The 14,843-nt window shown below is 38.7% G+C and overlaps 2 protein-coding genes across 2 annotated transcripts in view; both read left to right on the forward strand.

Moving 5' to 3' along the window:
- The window catches only part of PTPRR (protein tyrosine phosphatase receptor type R), a 264,879-nt gene extending 255,914 nt beyond the window's left edge, over window positions 1–8,965 (forward strand). Inside the window, exon 14 of the mRNA XM_065932177.1 lies at window positions 7,877–8,965. Coding sequence (XP_065788249.1) covers window positions 7,877–7,970 — 94 coding nt within the window. The 3' untranslated portion in view covers window positions 7,971–8,965. The remainder of the gene's footprint in view (window positions 1–7,876) is intronic.
- Window positions 8,966–9,689: 724 nt separating this feature from the next.
- PTPRB (protein tyrosine phosphatase receptor type B) overlaps window positions 9,690–14,843 on the forward strand; it is a 123,190-nt gene continuing 118,036 nt past the window's right edge. The window contains exons 1-2 of the mRNA XM_065934625.1: window positions 9,690–9,787; window positions 11,022–11,417. Of these exons, the coding sequence (XP_065790697.1) occupies window positions 9,733–9,787; window positions 11,022–11,417 (451 nt within the window). The 5' untranslated portion in view covers window positions 9,690–9,732. The remainder of the gene's footprint in view (window positions 9,788–11,021; window positions 11,418–14,843) is intronic.

Consider the following 14,843-nt stretch of genomic DNA (forward strand, 5'->3'; position numbering starts at 1 on the left):
CTGTATTAATAATTAGACCAGGACAGCAGGAGTAAACTGGCTCTGTCCCAAGCAAACCAGGTACATGATCACCCTAAGGGTTTGTATTAACCAAGCGTTTACCAAAAGAATAACAAATAGAATATGTGACATTTATTTAATACTCGCTAAGTGACAGTCACTGTGTCCACTAAAAAATATAGTCACAACCTGAAAGTAGAGTTATTTTATTTGGTAGAAATGTTTAGGACTCCCAGCCCCCCAGAGACAACATCTCAGTAGCTCTGAGAAAACTTCCAAAGAGGTGGAAGGGGGAGTTAGGCCATATACAAGTTTACAACAAAGGGAGCAGGTAGTCCGAACATCAAAGATCAGATATCAAGTTAAGGAATTTAGCGATCTATGTTTGAGAAGATGCAAGCCTCTGCTGCTAAGTTACTTCAGTCATGTCTGACTCTTTGTGACCCTGGGGACCATAACCCACCAGGGCCCTCTGTCCTTGGGATTCTCCAGGCAAGAATACTGGAGTGGGTTGCCATGTCCTCCAGTGGATCTTCCTGACCCAGGGATTGAACCCACATCTCTTACGTCTACCTGCAAGCTTCTGGGCTCACTGAATTCATTCCTTTCTTATGCACCTCAGCTATCTGGGACCAAATCCTGTTTCCTTGTTCATTTTAAAGAGTGGTAGATGGCTGCTTCTTGCAATCTCCCCAGCTCCTCAGTGAGGCAGGGAGTGAGGTGGGCGGATTGGCTAGGTCACAGTTTTAGGAGCCCTCATTCACATATGGCTTCCTTGGTGGCTCAGAAGGTAAAGAATTTGGTTCAATCTCTGGTTTGGGAAGATCCCCTGGAGAAGGGAATGCAACCTAATCCAGTATTCTGGCCTGGAAAATTCCATGGACAGAGGAGCCTGGTGGACTATAGTCCATGAGATCAACTAACACTTTCAATTTCATTCACATTTGGAGGCTAGAAATTGCTGTTGGCTATCATATTTCTTGTTTATTGATATGGCAGGAGATGTTTTCATTTCACAACTGTGCTAAGCTAAGCATTCTCTGAATTATCTCATTTAAACCTTGCAAATTTTAAAGCCTATTAGGTAAACACTCTTTGCCAGGCCAGTGGTTTTTAAACTTTTGGAGGAGAAACAAAATATTGGGAAGACAAAATCTTCCACAATACACTGATATGGAAAACCAATGACAGTAATTTAAAAAAGAAGAAAGAGTAAAGAGAAATGCCTTGGTCAAAACTGGGATTAGAAACCAGTCTAAGGACACCCTCCTTTCCCACACAGACACTGTGGTAGAACCCTGGGCTCCTGGGAATTCTGTGAATAGCCTTTGGCTAGATGTTGACAGGCTCTGACTCATTTGATCCTCACGATCTTGATGAGGTTTGTCATTTTACAGTTCAGGAAAATTCAGCTGGGATAGCATAAGTGATTTGTTCAAAAGCCTGTAGCTGGTAGGTTTAAACGCAAGGATTCAAACTTAAATCTGTCTGACTCCAAGCTTCATTCTTTCTACTAGGTCATCTACCTCCACTGTAGGTGACTCTTCACTAGTAGGTGACTTCTAAGCTGGTTCATATTTAAAAACATATTTTAATTTTTCCATCTAGGCTTACCCACTCCAGTATTCTTGCCAGAAAAATCCCATGGACAGACCTGGTGGGCTACAGTCCAAAGGATCACAAAGAATTGGACATGACTGAGCAACCAAGCATATCTAGTCCTGCCCAACCCGAGCAGTATGGCAGAGCAGTCTTCTGCCAGATGTGCTCTTAGTCCTGTAAGATCCTCAGAGGACTCATTCCAGAGCCTACCATCCAGCCCTGTTTGACCAGATAGCGCCAAAGAATAGCTAACACGATGGTATCTGCAAGTGCTTAGCTGTGTAGTAATAAATATTTTTAAATGGACTGTTCATTTATATCTCACAACAATGCTATAAAGCACGTATAGTTAGATGATTACCTCATCATTTTGCAGATGAGAAAACAGCATGGCAAAGATTATGTAATAAGTGTAAAGCAGCTAATAAGTGGTGGAGACACAATTGGTCTTGAAAACAGTGTATGATGTCTTTTTACCTCTTAACACTCTTTGGTCCCTACTGGTAATGAACTTGATGCTTTGGCATCTCAAGATTTTTCAAACTCACAATGACTCTCATGTTTAACTGGGTTGCCTTGCCCTGCTTTTATATGGACTTATTCATTTTTGATAATCTAATTCCCATTTGGCAATAGGTATTGTACCTTAATGTGTTATACCCCCAGGAAAAGACTTGTATCTAAACAGGATTCTCCAAGGAGAGACAGTGCTTTAAATACAGTATGTTGGGTAATGGTGGTGATTTTGGCATGCTGCCTGACTGATGACAGTCTTTTTCCACTGAAGCATCATCTTGATCACCACGGAACTCTTAAAATCTTAACCTTGTTTGAGTTTTTAACTATAATCTGTTGGAGATCAAGGATTATTTAGTGCCTTGATAATTGAGTTGGCTTATGCCTTTTATGTGGTGTTGGAGAAGACTCTTGAGAGTCCCTTGGACTGCAAGGAGATTCAACTAGTCCATCCTAAAGGAACTCAGTCCTGAATATTCATTGGAAGGACTGATGCTGAAGCTGAAACCCCAATACTTTGGCCACCTGATGTAAAGAACCGACTCACTGGAAAAGACCATGATGCTGGGAAAGATTGCAGGCAGGAGGAGAAGGGGACGACAGAGGATGGGATGGTTGGATGTCATCACTGACACGATGGACACGAGTTTGAGTAGGCTCCAGGAGTTGGTGATGGACAGGGAAACCTGGCGTGCTGCAGTCCATGGGGTCGCAGAGTCAGACATAACTAAGCGACTGAACTGACTGATGCCTTTTAAAGTATTAAAAAGAAAATGTTGGATGATGCCTTTTAAAGGAATAAAAAGAGAATTCTTGCTTCTTACCTTTAAGGACCACCTTGCTCAGAAACTTTACATCAGTAATATAGATCCAGACCTCAGCAAGTCCTTGGAGCCCTGTCTGACCCGAAAGGTACCTGCAATCTGAGTCAGAGTTCTCCTGGAGGCTGAATTAGCATGGAACTCTCTTGAGGGCTCATGATTAATCTTGCTATGTTCATTTATTCCATAAATATAATTTGTTTTAGGCACTACATTAGCTTCTTGAGTATTTTTCACTATGGTCAGCCTATAAAAGATTATAGTTGTCCTATAACAGGATAAATAAAATCTGCAGGTTAAATTATTAGAATTTAAGTTCTTACAAAGATCAGCAGTGTTCTACATACCAATATATGTAATTTGAAATAATATTTTAAAAGATGATTGTAATGAGTTCCTGATTTTGAGTCAACTTCCAGTTAATGCGTTCTGTGATGCCCCTTCCCTTCTTTTAGCCTAGAGCTTATATGTTTTCATACTACATGAGACAGCCTGGCCTCAATAACCTACTTGACAAGTATTTATTTCAGACTAGTAAATGTTTTCCACTTTTGCAAATATGCACAAACTGTAACATCATGCCTGCTCTTAAAGGACCTAAAGCCTAGTTAGAAATAATTTTGAAATGAAATTAGACAGTATATCACATGATATCAAATTACTTGTAGTCAAGATCCTGCCTTAGCCCTGTCTTCTTCTACTCCATTATAAATGACAGATAAAAAGACACAAGGCATGCTTGTTCACTATCTGGGAGACACCAATCTGGGGGTGAGAAGTAAAGGCTAATATACGGAACGATAGGAATAGCGATGTCAGTAAATAAGGACTTTGTGCTGAAACCAACAAGTTGAATAGGAATAAACAGAAAGTTCCGTACTTAGTTTGAAAAAAGTGGAAGACAGCTGTGATTTTCACATTCAAAAATAATCCTGTGGACTTTTTCTTTATCCCAAACCTTCACTCAATATCCTAAAATACTTGCCAAGCACCAGGCACTCGGTAGCCACTGCGGGATCTTTCCACCCAGCGCACCTGCAGAAGCAGACCCTTTGACTTATAACATGCAGCTAGAGAGGGAAGTATTCCCACTGACTTGATCTCATCGGGAGTAGACACAACACTCTAAGAAGGTCATACTTGATAAAACAGCCTATAGAAAGCGGAGGCTAGACTGGGGAGTGACAGGGAAACCAGGCTGCATAGAAATATTGAGTGACCACAGGATGTTTAGTCTAGAGAAGAAAAGATTATGGGACTTTGATGGTTGTTTTCCAACACTTAGAGAACTATTGTGTGACTCTTAAGAGGAACCTTGAGGCTTTTAGGGTTATTTCAGTTTAACCAATGGGGCGGGTGAAAGTTAAAGAGGAGCAGACTCATTCTGACGTCTTCAAAAGTTTTCCTGCCAACCTTGGCAAAGGCTAACTACCCCCGGCAGAAACTAGCTGACCATCTACCGTGTAGACCTCTCCCTCCTGGAAAGGCAACATTTTGTTGGCAGTTGGAATGCATGACCTCTGAGGATCCCTCAGATGCCGAATCTTTCCCTTTTATTTTTCAAAACAAGTGAGAAGTAACCTCACTTTTCATGCACCTCCCTTAAGCCTTGATATCCACAAGAGTTTTGCTAGTCTGCAGCTAATGAGTTTGTTTCCGCATCTTGTCCACCTTCACTGGCAGAAACAACATTTGACTTATTAACAGAATATCATAGTAAGTATACTCCAAGCATTAAAATTACACTGCTGACCTTTCTGGGGTAAGATGGTGATTAAACCTAGACTGAACCTTCATTCATTCAACAGTTGGACATGTTCACTGGAACATATAAGAAGGGGGAAATCTTGTCTCAAAGTGAAGTAAATGGCGAGAGGAAATTCACAGACCAGAGTCCAGGAGACTGAGCACTTGTAAGGCTCCATAGACTGTCTGTAGCTTAAGGAGGGAGCCTGATGAGCTGTGCTGATGCCAAAGGAAGGGAGGTACCTCTCAGCTCCCTAGAGTGGCCTCAATATTTCCTGTGGCTGGCTCTCCCAAGCCTCACAGTCAAAGCCGGCATCTTCCGGACACCTGCTGTTTTTAGGTGTGCCCAGATGTCATCATCCAGCTGAGAAAAGTCATCACCTCAGCTGGCCACTCCTGTTGTCGACTTACGATCAAGGAACACTTTGACCAGAGAGCTGCCCTTTAGTACAACAAAATGTGCAGTTTTCTATGGAAAAGGAATGAGGATATATTTCTGCCAATGAGTTGCAGTCATGAAAACAGTCATGTATTTGCCTTTCTATTACCAAGTACATCATTTGGGCATCCCATCGAAAAAGCAAGAGAGTTCCAGAAAAACATCTATTTCTGCGGTATTGACTATGCCAAAGCCTTTGACTGTGTGGATCACAATAAACTGTGGAAAATTCTGAAAGAGATGGGAATACCAGACCACCTGACCTGCCTCTTGAGAAACCTATATGCAGGTCAGGAAGCAACAGTTAGAACTGGATATGGACCAACAGACTGGTTCCAAATAGGAAAAGGAGTACATCAAGGCTGTATATTGTCACCCTGCTTATTTAACTACTATGCAGAGTACATCATGAGAAACGCTGGGTGGATGAAGCACAAGCTGGAATTAAGATTGCTGGGAGAAATATCAATAACCTCAGATATGCAGATGATACCACCCTTATGGCAGAAAGTGAAGAAAAACTAAAGAGCCTCTTGATGAAAGTGAAAGAGGAGAGTGAAAAAGTTGGCTTAAAGCTCAACATTCAGAAAACTAAGATCATGGCATATGATCCCATCACTTCATGGCAAATAGATGGGGAAACAGTGGAAACAGTGGCTGACTTTATTTTTCTGGGCTCCGAAATCACTGCAGATGGTGAATGCAGTCATGAAATTAAAAGACGCTTGCTCCTTGGAAGAAAAGTTATGACCAACCTAGACAGCATATTAAAAAGCAGAGACATTACTTTGCCAACAAAGCTCCGTCTAGTCAAGGCTATGGTTTTTCCAGTAGTCATGTATGGATGTGAGAGTTGGACTATAAAGAAAGATGAGCACCAAAGAATTAATGCTTTTGAACTGTGGTGTTGCAGAAGACTCTTGAGAGTCTCTTGGACTGTAAGGAGATCCAACCAGTCCATCCTAAAGGAGATCAGTCCTGGGTGTTCATTGGAAGGACTGGTGTTGAAGCTGAAACTCCAATACTTTGGCCACCTGATGCGAAGAACTGACTCATTGGAAAAGACCCTGGTGCTGGGAAAGATTGAGGGCAGGAGGAGAAGGAAATGACAGAAGATAAGATGGTTGGATGGCATCACCAACTCAATGGACATGAGTTTGAGTAAACTCCGGGAGTTGGTGATGGACAGGGAGGCCTGGCGTGCTGCAGTTCATGGGGGTCTCAAAGAGTCAGACATGACTGAGCGACTGAACTGAACTGAATTGATTGGCCTGTTTAGTATAGTTGAAGGATGAGTGTTTCTAACTTAACACTGCTGTTTAAGAGGGTGAAATCTTACTGCTTTACTACCTTGTAAGCTTATATTTATAGAAGTGGGCAAGTAAACCTATATATAAGCCCAATTTTAGTTATTACCATTAACTAGAAGTTACATTATAGTGAGGTAATATATCTCATTTTTAAAGTTGAAGTGCTGAATGTCCTAAAATCAATTATTTTGAATGGTAACAACAGCCACTAGGAAGAACTAATAAGCTTAAAATTGGTTGTAGTATTGGTTTTAGAGTTATGAAGACTTTATAAGACTTCACATAGTTACTAATAGGGATGCATTTACTCAGTGAGCAGGAAAAATAACATTTATACAACTATAGTAGCTTTGCTAGGTAAAGGAACCATTATCAAAAAAAAATTCAATGTACCTCCTTTATGTATAAATGTATAAGGAGCAATGTTATTACTTCTTATGAAGTTAGGTGAAGTGCAGTCGCTCAGTCGTGTCCGACTCTTTGTGACCCCATGGACTGTAGCCTACCAGGATCCTCAGTCCATGGGATTTTCCAGGCAAGAATACTGGAGTGGGTTGCCATTTCCTTCTCCAGGGGATCTTCCCGACCCAGGGATCAAACCCGGGTCTCCTGCATTGTAGGCAGATGCTTTATCATCTGAGCATGAAGTTAGGTACCTTCCACTAATCTAAAACATATGGTACACAGAATAACTAGTGATGTTAATGACATTAACTAAGGGGGAAAAAGCAAGAACCAATTCTCTTTTTCCAACTCATTTAAGGATCTCCTGCTACTGTGTTTAAATACCCAGCACACCACACCCAAAATTGTTTCCCCATAACATGCTCAAATAAACCATTGCAAGGTAGTTCTTTTAACTTGTAGAAAGAGCAACATTTTACAGTTCAGTTTTGTTTAGTAAACCTACATCAATCAAATCCAAGTGCATAAATCCGTATAACATAAGAAGAATGATAAGGCACCCTAGAAGTAATATTAACACTCCAAATAGAAGTGAATTTATTTAACCCTAGCAATAATCCTGTGAGAATAATCCCATTATTCTCCTACTTTAATAGCAGATGAAACTGAGACAAAAGCATTTTAAGGAACTTGCCCAAGATCAATTTGCCCTCGCTAAGACTAGGCATCGGAGGGATTTGAACTCAGTCTGGTTCCAAAGTCCAAGTACTTAACCATAAGGCTGTACTGCCTCCCCAGTAATGACGTTGATTAATCAAATGCCTACTATGTAGCAGACACTGTTAATCCCTTCATATATATTAGCATATTAAAATCATCTTTCGGGTCATCTGGACATAGGAAAGAGGGACAACAAAAGAATTACCATGTCAACTGTTCTGTGTGTCTTTGGCATAGCACTTTCACTTGAGTGTGGTCTCTGCATTACTTGAGATGGTGGGATGTTAGCAATAAGTTATATTATCTCTTCCTTGCAGGGGTGGAATGGTCCAAACCAGTGAGCAGTATGAATTTGTTCATCACGCTCTGTGCCTGTACGAGAGCAGACTTTCAGCAGAAACTGTCCAGTGATTCTCTGAAGACTTACCAGACCTTTGATCTCTAGGGGTGATTAGCTGATTACCCACTCAAGGCTTCTGGAAGGAGCTTCCCGCAGTGGAAGGGAAGAGAAGCCAAGAAGCCAAGTCGGGGCATGGATTGTGGAAGATGGCAACATATTCAAGTCCTCCAGCCTCTTGTGTATATGAATGCACTTGTAAGCATCCCCTAAATTATTCTGAAGGTCCTCTGCTGATGGAGGTACGGTCAATTTCTCACACCGCTAAGGAGGAATTTGTTTTGTCTGTATTGACTATCTGCCACACAGAATATATGTATGAAATATATGTCATCAGATGATACCTTGAAGAGCTGCTGAAGAAATTATTATTGTGTGTTTAGATGCTTTAATGTTTGCAAAATCTGTCTTGTGAATGGACTGTCAGTTGTTAAACTGTTCCTGTTTTAAGTGCTAATCCTTCTCAGTTACCAGAATCTTGCTGCTAAAGTTGCAAAGTGATCGATGATGGATTTTTAACAAATAAGTCTGTGTTTTTGAAAAAAAAAAATCAAAAGCAGTAACTATTTTATATGGAAATGTGTCTTGAAAATATTACCTACTAAGTGTGTATTTATCAGTACCTCCTATCAAACAATTACAGAGCACAATGATTGTCATTGAGTATATATGTATTTACTCTCTACTATTGAGCATAGAGGTGGTTTCTGCTCCAGAATTCTATCCACTGTATTTATACATTGTGAGTCATTTTACCTTCAAAGGGAAAAACAAATTTGTAGCAACTATGATGTATTAAGAATTTTAAATACTTATCTCTCTTTTACTAAGAAAGAATTTTTGAATATAATGTCTACCTGAAATCTCTCTCCCAGTAAAAGGCAGATGCCTTTGAAATTGATGTAACCTGTCCCATTTCCAGTGGTTCTTTAAAAGGATGCTGCTGTGGATATCCTTAAATCTCTGAAATGATTTAATCCTCAAGAGACAAAGTTAAAAAAAATCTACACTCAGCAAACCCTAGATGTTCTGCTCACATATGAATTTTTAATGCAACTATGTTGATTTTGTTTCCTACTGCCAATAAACTACTCTTAATATTAAATGTTGAGTAAGGCATGTACTTTTTTTCCCTTATTTGGAGAGAGACCATTATCTTTTAGGGAAAGCCTGAAGTCAATAGTGTGATGGGTGTAATTTTAGTCTGCCTCTCCCCAGTAGAGATGATGATTTCAGAATGTAGTATTGTCATCACTTGAGTGATAATGATCTAGAAGTGCCATCATTATGTGGTTTTCCTCAATAGACTTCCAGCTATCATTATACACACAGTACATGTTTATGTCTTCATATCACTTGTCATAGGCCTTCATAAATTACATGGTTGGTGTTTGTTCGGCAGAATCACATCACCTGAAGAGATGTAATGCTGTAGGAACATTGAGTTACCTAAGATTACAATTCTTTTCCCTCTTGAGCTTAGTTGTGTGGCAAAGGGATGGTAGAAGAAAACGTATACATTTTATTCTGCTCCTGGGGGCTGGAATTTTTTTGACATAAAAAAAAGACAGAGGTAATCATAATCCCTTCTTTCTAAGGAAACAGACAAAAGGACAACTGGTGTAAAACTTCCCCCAAACAATTCAATAGGAGGAAGTGCTCGTCACTGACTTTTCCCCCCACCATGAAGGCACATTTCCTTCCTAGTCTTTGCTTCTCTTATCTGGGAGAATTTTTTTTCCCCCAAGCAAAGCATGAACAGTCGTTAAGTGGAAAATGGAGGCTGAATTTTACATGGCGATTCTTACCTGCTTCATCTTCGTGAACTCAGGTGAGTGGATCTGCTCAAGTTCCCTGAGGCATTTCTTCAATAGCCAGCAGAGGAGTCCTTTGAAACGTCTGTGAAACAAAGCGGAAATGGAGCCAGGTCTCCATGGCAGTTTAGCCAGAGACGATGAGGAGGGGGGATAAAAACAGCCTGTGATGGCCACATTTTGTTGAGATTTCTCCCCAAAAGAAAATAAATGGCCTCCTCTGGTGTCCTCCAAACGCCTCAGGCAGCTCCTGAAATGGCATCTGAATGGCAGAGACTAAAGCAGCCCCAAGGTGGGGAAAATGTATCATTATGTAACTGTCTGTGGCATCTTTCTGCTTTTTCTCTGTCAAGTTATAGTTTGGTTTCCTTTGTGTTAAAGAAAGAAAGTATAAGAAATATAATTACAGAGAGTTGAGGAACTGTGCTGGGTTTTATTTGGAAGTTGTTTTCGGAACGTCTGAATATTTTAATGAAATAGCTGAGAAAATTAAGTAAAAGCACCTTGAAGATGGTTCTTAAGCCTGAATATTTCACTTTTTAATCTGATGTTTAACAATTGGGTGTTAAGTTTTTTTTTATTAGCATTTGAGGGAAGATTATAGATACTGTCACAAAACAGAAAAATACTTCTCTATAGTATTATAAAAATTCAATTTGTGATAATCAATACTTTTATTAGTTACTATTAGCTAGGAGAATGTGCTTAGAAGAATGGAAAATTTTGTTTTATTTTGGGATAAATATACCTAATTTTCAAAAATTGTATTCAAACTCATCCATTTGTATATAAACACTTATAGTAATGGTAACTTAAGAACTGGAAAATGGAGTGTTTCTTTAGAGTAGAGAATGGAGGTGAGGGGGAAGGAGTGAAATGGTTAAAATGGGAGTTGGATTTTATATGACTTCAGCATATTAAATGTTTGGGCTAAAGTAGCTCACCGTATTCTTTGGATGGTTTAGTTTCTTTTCCAAGCTTCCTTTCATTATTTCAGTGGGGGTGTATTTTCTTCCCTAACCCATGTGAAAGGAAAAGAAAAGAAGCTAAGTGTGACATTTTTGCATTGTCTGTTTTGGGATTTTTAAATCACATGTGTTGAATCTGGAACTGTTCACTTTAAATGATAGCAATTGCAAAAGATAAGTAAACCTTGCATTTTGACCAGGCTGATTTACGGGTGGGTTGCTTTGTTTTCTGGTGGGCTTTATGGTTTGTTGCATAGCCCTTGATGAGCTTCTCATCTTCCAGAGGGGTTTCAGATTGTCCATGTCCAGAAACAACAGTGTCTTCTCAAAAATGAGAGAGTGGTCATGGACTTGTGCAATAGGACAAACCAGAACCAGCAGTGGATGTGGACTGAGGATGGAAAGCTCCTTCATGTTAAATCTGCTCTGTGCCTGGGCATCTCCAATTCCTCTGGTGGCCCTGGCCGAGCCGCCATCTTTGCCCCCTGCTCCCAGGCTCCTCGATGGACTTGCTATGAGAAGGAAGGGTTCCTTGAGGTGGAAAATGCCTCTCTCTTTCTCAAGAAACAAGGCTTCAGGGTAGTGGTCAAGAAGGGCAGGAAGTACCTCCATAGCTGGATGAAAATAGATGTCAACCAGGAGGGAAAACCAGTCAATGAAAGCCTCTGCTCTAAAAAAGGTGAGTTCTTCCTTTCAGAATTGATTCTGAAAGTTCTGTTAAATATCTTGCTGTTTTGCATTCAAGGGACGTCCACATGCTCCAACAAAATTCTAATTGAAGATTCATAAGCAAATGGAAATTGATTGTGTGGTACACACCAACTTGGAAAACTTCATTATCTTCGTTAAAATAAGCCCATCGTTCCTTTTTCTGTCTGTCTCTCATGCTTCCTTCCTTTTTTTTTTTTCTTGCTTATTTTATTAATTCAACAAATATTTCTTGAGCTTCTCTTTTGTGTCAAACATTAAGCACTTTGGCTAAATACTACTAGATGTGGGGATGTAAATCTGTGCATAGCGTACACAGGTAATGACTAAAGGCAATGATAAGGAAGTTAATAATTTTGCTGATGTAGACACTTCTGTTCTCTGATTATGAGGAGCTATTAGAACATCAAAATGGTGCTTGATAAGACTGGGAAGATAGTAAGTTATGCTTTTGCAAATCTCTTGTACTAATGTTTAGGGGTAGATTTTTTTGGAGGTAGTATCTTTGAAATGTTAAGAACCAATGTGCAGCCACAGAATTTTCTACTTTGTTGATCATTGATGAATAGAACCTAGATAATGGACATATAAAAACTTGTATACACATGCATAAATTTCTGGTACAACATACAGTTCAGTCCTAGACTAGGAATTTTTATTTGTCAATACAGCTTAATTTTCTGTTTTACTTAATCATCTTATTGCTTATTTACTCCTTTATCAGAGGTTTGCTTTAGGAAGTCATGAAGGATAAAAGAATTGCTACATACTAGCTATAAATAACTGGAGAATTATCTAGAAATGAAGCCCTTCCATAAGATTATAATTTGTCAGGGTAAAGTGAATTGCCCCAAATAATTAAATAGCAGAGGTATAGATTAGAACCCAGGTTTATTTTTTTTTAACTTTTTTTTATATTAGAGTATAGCCGATTAACAAATAGTATTGTGATCCTTTCAGCTGAACAGTGAAGGGACTCAGCCATAGATACACATGTATCCATTCTCCCCCAAACTCCCCTTCATCCAGACTGCCACATAACTTTGAGCAGAGTTCCATGTGCTATACAGTAGGACTTTGTTGAGAACCCAAGTTTCTTGATTCCTTGTCCAATATATGTTCCATTTTACAGTAGTTTCCACATGCTTATCCATAGGATTCTTGCCCAGTTGGCTACATTCAGAATCACCTGGTGGAGAGAAGGCGTAAAATGAGTCATAGCCATCATTTCTTCCTTTACTGTTGTCTCCAAGATTTGATTCCAAGAAATCTATGTTTGGGCATGATACTGGATTCTTTTTAAAAAGTTCCCCAAATGATTTTGATTCATAACCTCATTTCAGGATCAGCATGCACTGTACATTTAAATATTTTAATTAGGTTTTGATTTTTGAGACTTAGATGAGTTTTTTCACCACACTGATCTTTGAACAGTTTTAAGTCACTCATTCAGTAAATTAAACATCTAAGTAGGTGCCAATTAAATGGGCTCTTCTACAGTACAAGAGTCTCTGTTCTTATAAAAACTTCTGATATGAGAAAAAGATAAGAAATATAAAGCTTAATTATGAAATTCAACTTTATCAGGGAGAATACATCACATAGCACCATCCATACAGTTCCTTCCCTGTAGTTCATCTAGCTAGGTCCATCCTAAACAACACAGGAACACTGTAAATATTTTGGTTGTATGGTGTATGGTTATACCCAAGCAGTGAGATTCCTCCCCAACTCCCAATCACACCTTAGAAGAATATTCTTTCATTAGAACTTTTAAAAAGCACATATGAATTCAATAGATATGGGTTATTCAAGATAGAAGATAATTCATGGAAAAACTATTTCTTTCAACCTTCACAGAAAACATGTCTAATGATATACTTTATTTCAAAAGTAAAGTAGATATAATAGACCACTGGCAGTTAACCTCTGAACATGCCATATCCAAAATGCCTGATAATGTGTGTTGGGGGGAAAATGGACCTCTAGAAAAAGCAAAGTTAAAATTTGAACAATTCCAATACAAAAAAAGTATATTTGAATATACATAGGTGCAACATATACTTTTACCTTCTGTTAGAAACCAACAGACTTTTTTCTTCTCCAACTGTACAAAATGATATTGGTTGACCCAGAGCATGAACACTCACTGATTTTCTAGAGAGTTCATTGTGAAATGTTAAATTTCATGTAGATGTTTATAATGAATGAATTCCAAATGCCTTTTCTTAAGAATTAATAAATACTACACTTTTAAGTAGCACAAATATGCATGCTGTTCATTCAGAGGATGTATTTTTTTTTATTAGGCTCATCAGTAAAAGCATACTTGTGAAGGTCAAAACCTGGGCTATATATTTCATATTTGTTTCATAGAAGAAACATTCATAATGCCATTCAAGTAGTTAAATAATGTTTCTCTACTTCCTACTAGGTGCCAGAACTTGTGCTAGTAACTGAAGTACCCTACACCAGTTATTCTCAACCCAAGTTTTACATCAGAATACAGTGGGAACGTGAAATAGTATTAATATCTTGGCTTCATCCTCTAGGTCAACTAACTCAAGGATTATATTTTTTAAATACTTCCAATATGCAGCCAAACCTGAGAATCACTAAATATGTCTTGCTCCTTAGGATAATGAGAAGGCAAATAAGTAAATAGTTAGTTATAATAGAGTATGAGTAGAAAAAATATCCCTTCCTCCAATATATATTCTTGCCAATGTGTCACATTAAATGAATTATTGAAGTTGTATGGCCCTACACAATATGGAAAATAACTCATTCATTGGGCCCCCTCTTTTACATGAGAAACAGAGAAATCTTCTCAAAGGATATTACATATTTGCAAGCATACCTAAGCAAATAATCCTTAAGACAGAAAAATAAAAGCATTCTAAACTTGAAAAGGGGTTCCACAACACCAGCACCAATCTATTGACAGTAAACCATACCCAAATAGTTCTAGGACTTCCAAATGAAGAGTACAAAATTCCATCTGTGGTTTGGATACCTATTCCAAGGAATTCCAAGTCTCCTTACAAGTATAAACACCCAGGATGACTGTCTAAAATTGTTACTTTCACTAAGATGTTTCATATTGTATGAAGAGTAACATTGTATATGTCAGCCAACCAATCAACATTTATTCCACATCTGCTACAGATTCATTCATTCAGATCTCAGTTTTGTCTGAGGACAAGCAAATTTTTCCAGATATATTTTTAAGTGTCCCTGATATGGCTGAGTTAGTAAAATCACTATGAGATCTCACTGCTGAAGTAAATCATATTGTTGGCAGGCTTGATATACCTGCTGGTTAAAGTAATTGTTTCATTGTAGTCGTATGGGTGAGGGAATAAAATGCATAAGCATTGTAATAGATAAGCAATCA

Source organism: Muntiacus reevesi, chromosome 4 (genome assembly GCF_963930625.1).
Source record: "Muntiacus reevesi chromosome 4, mMunRee1.1, whole genome shotgun sequence".
In the NCBI taxonomy this organism is placed as follows: Eukaryota; Metazoa; Chordata; class Mammalia; order Artiodactyla; family Cervidae; genus Muntiacus; species Muntiacus reevesi.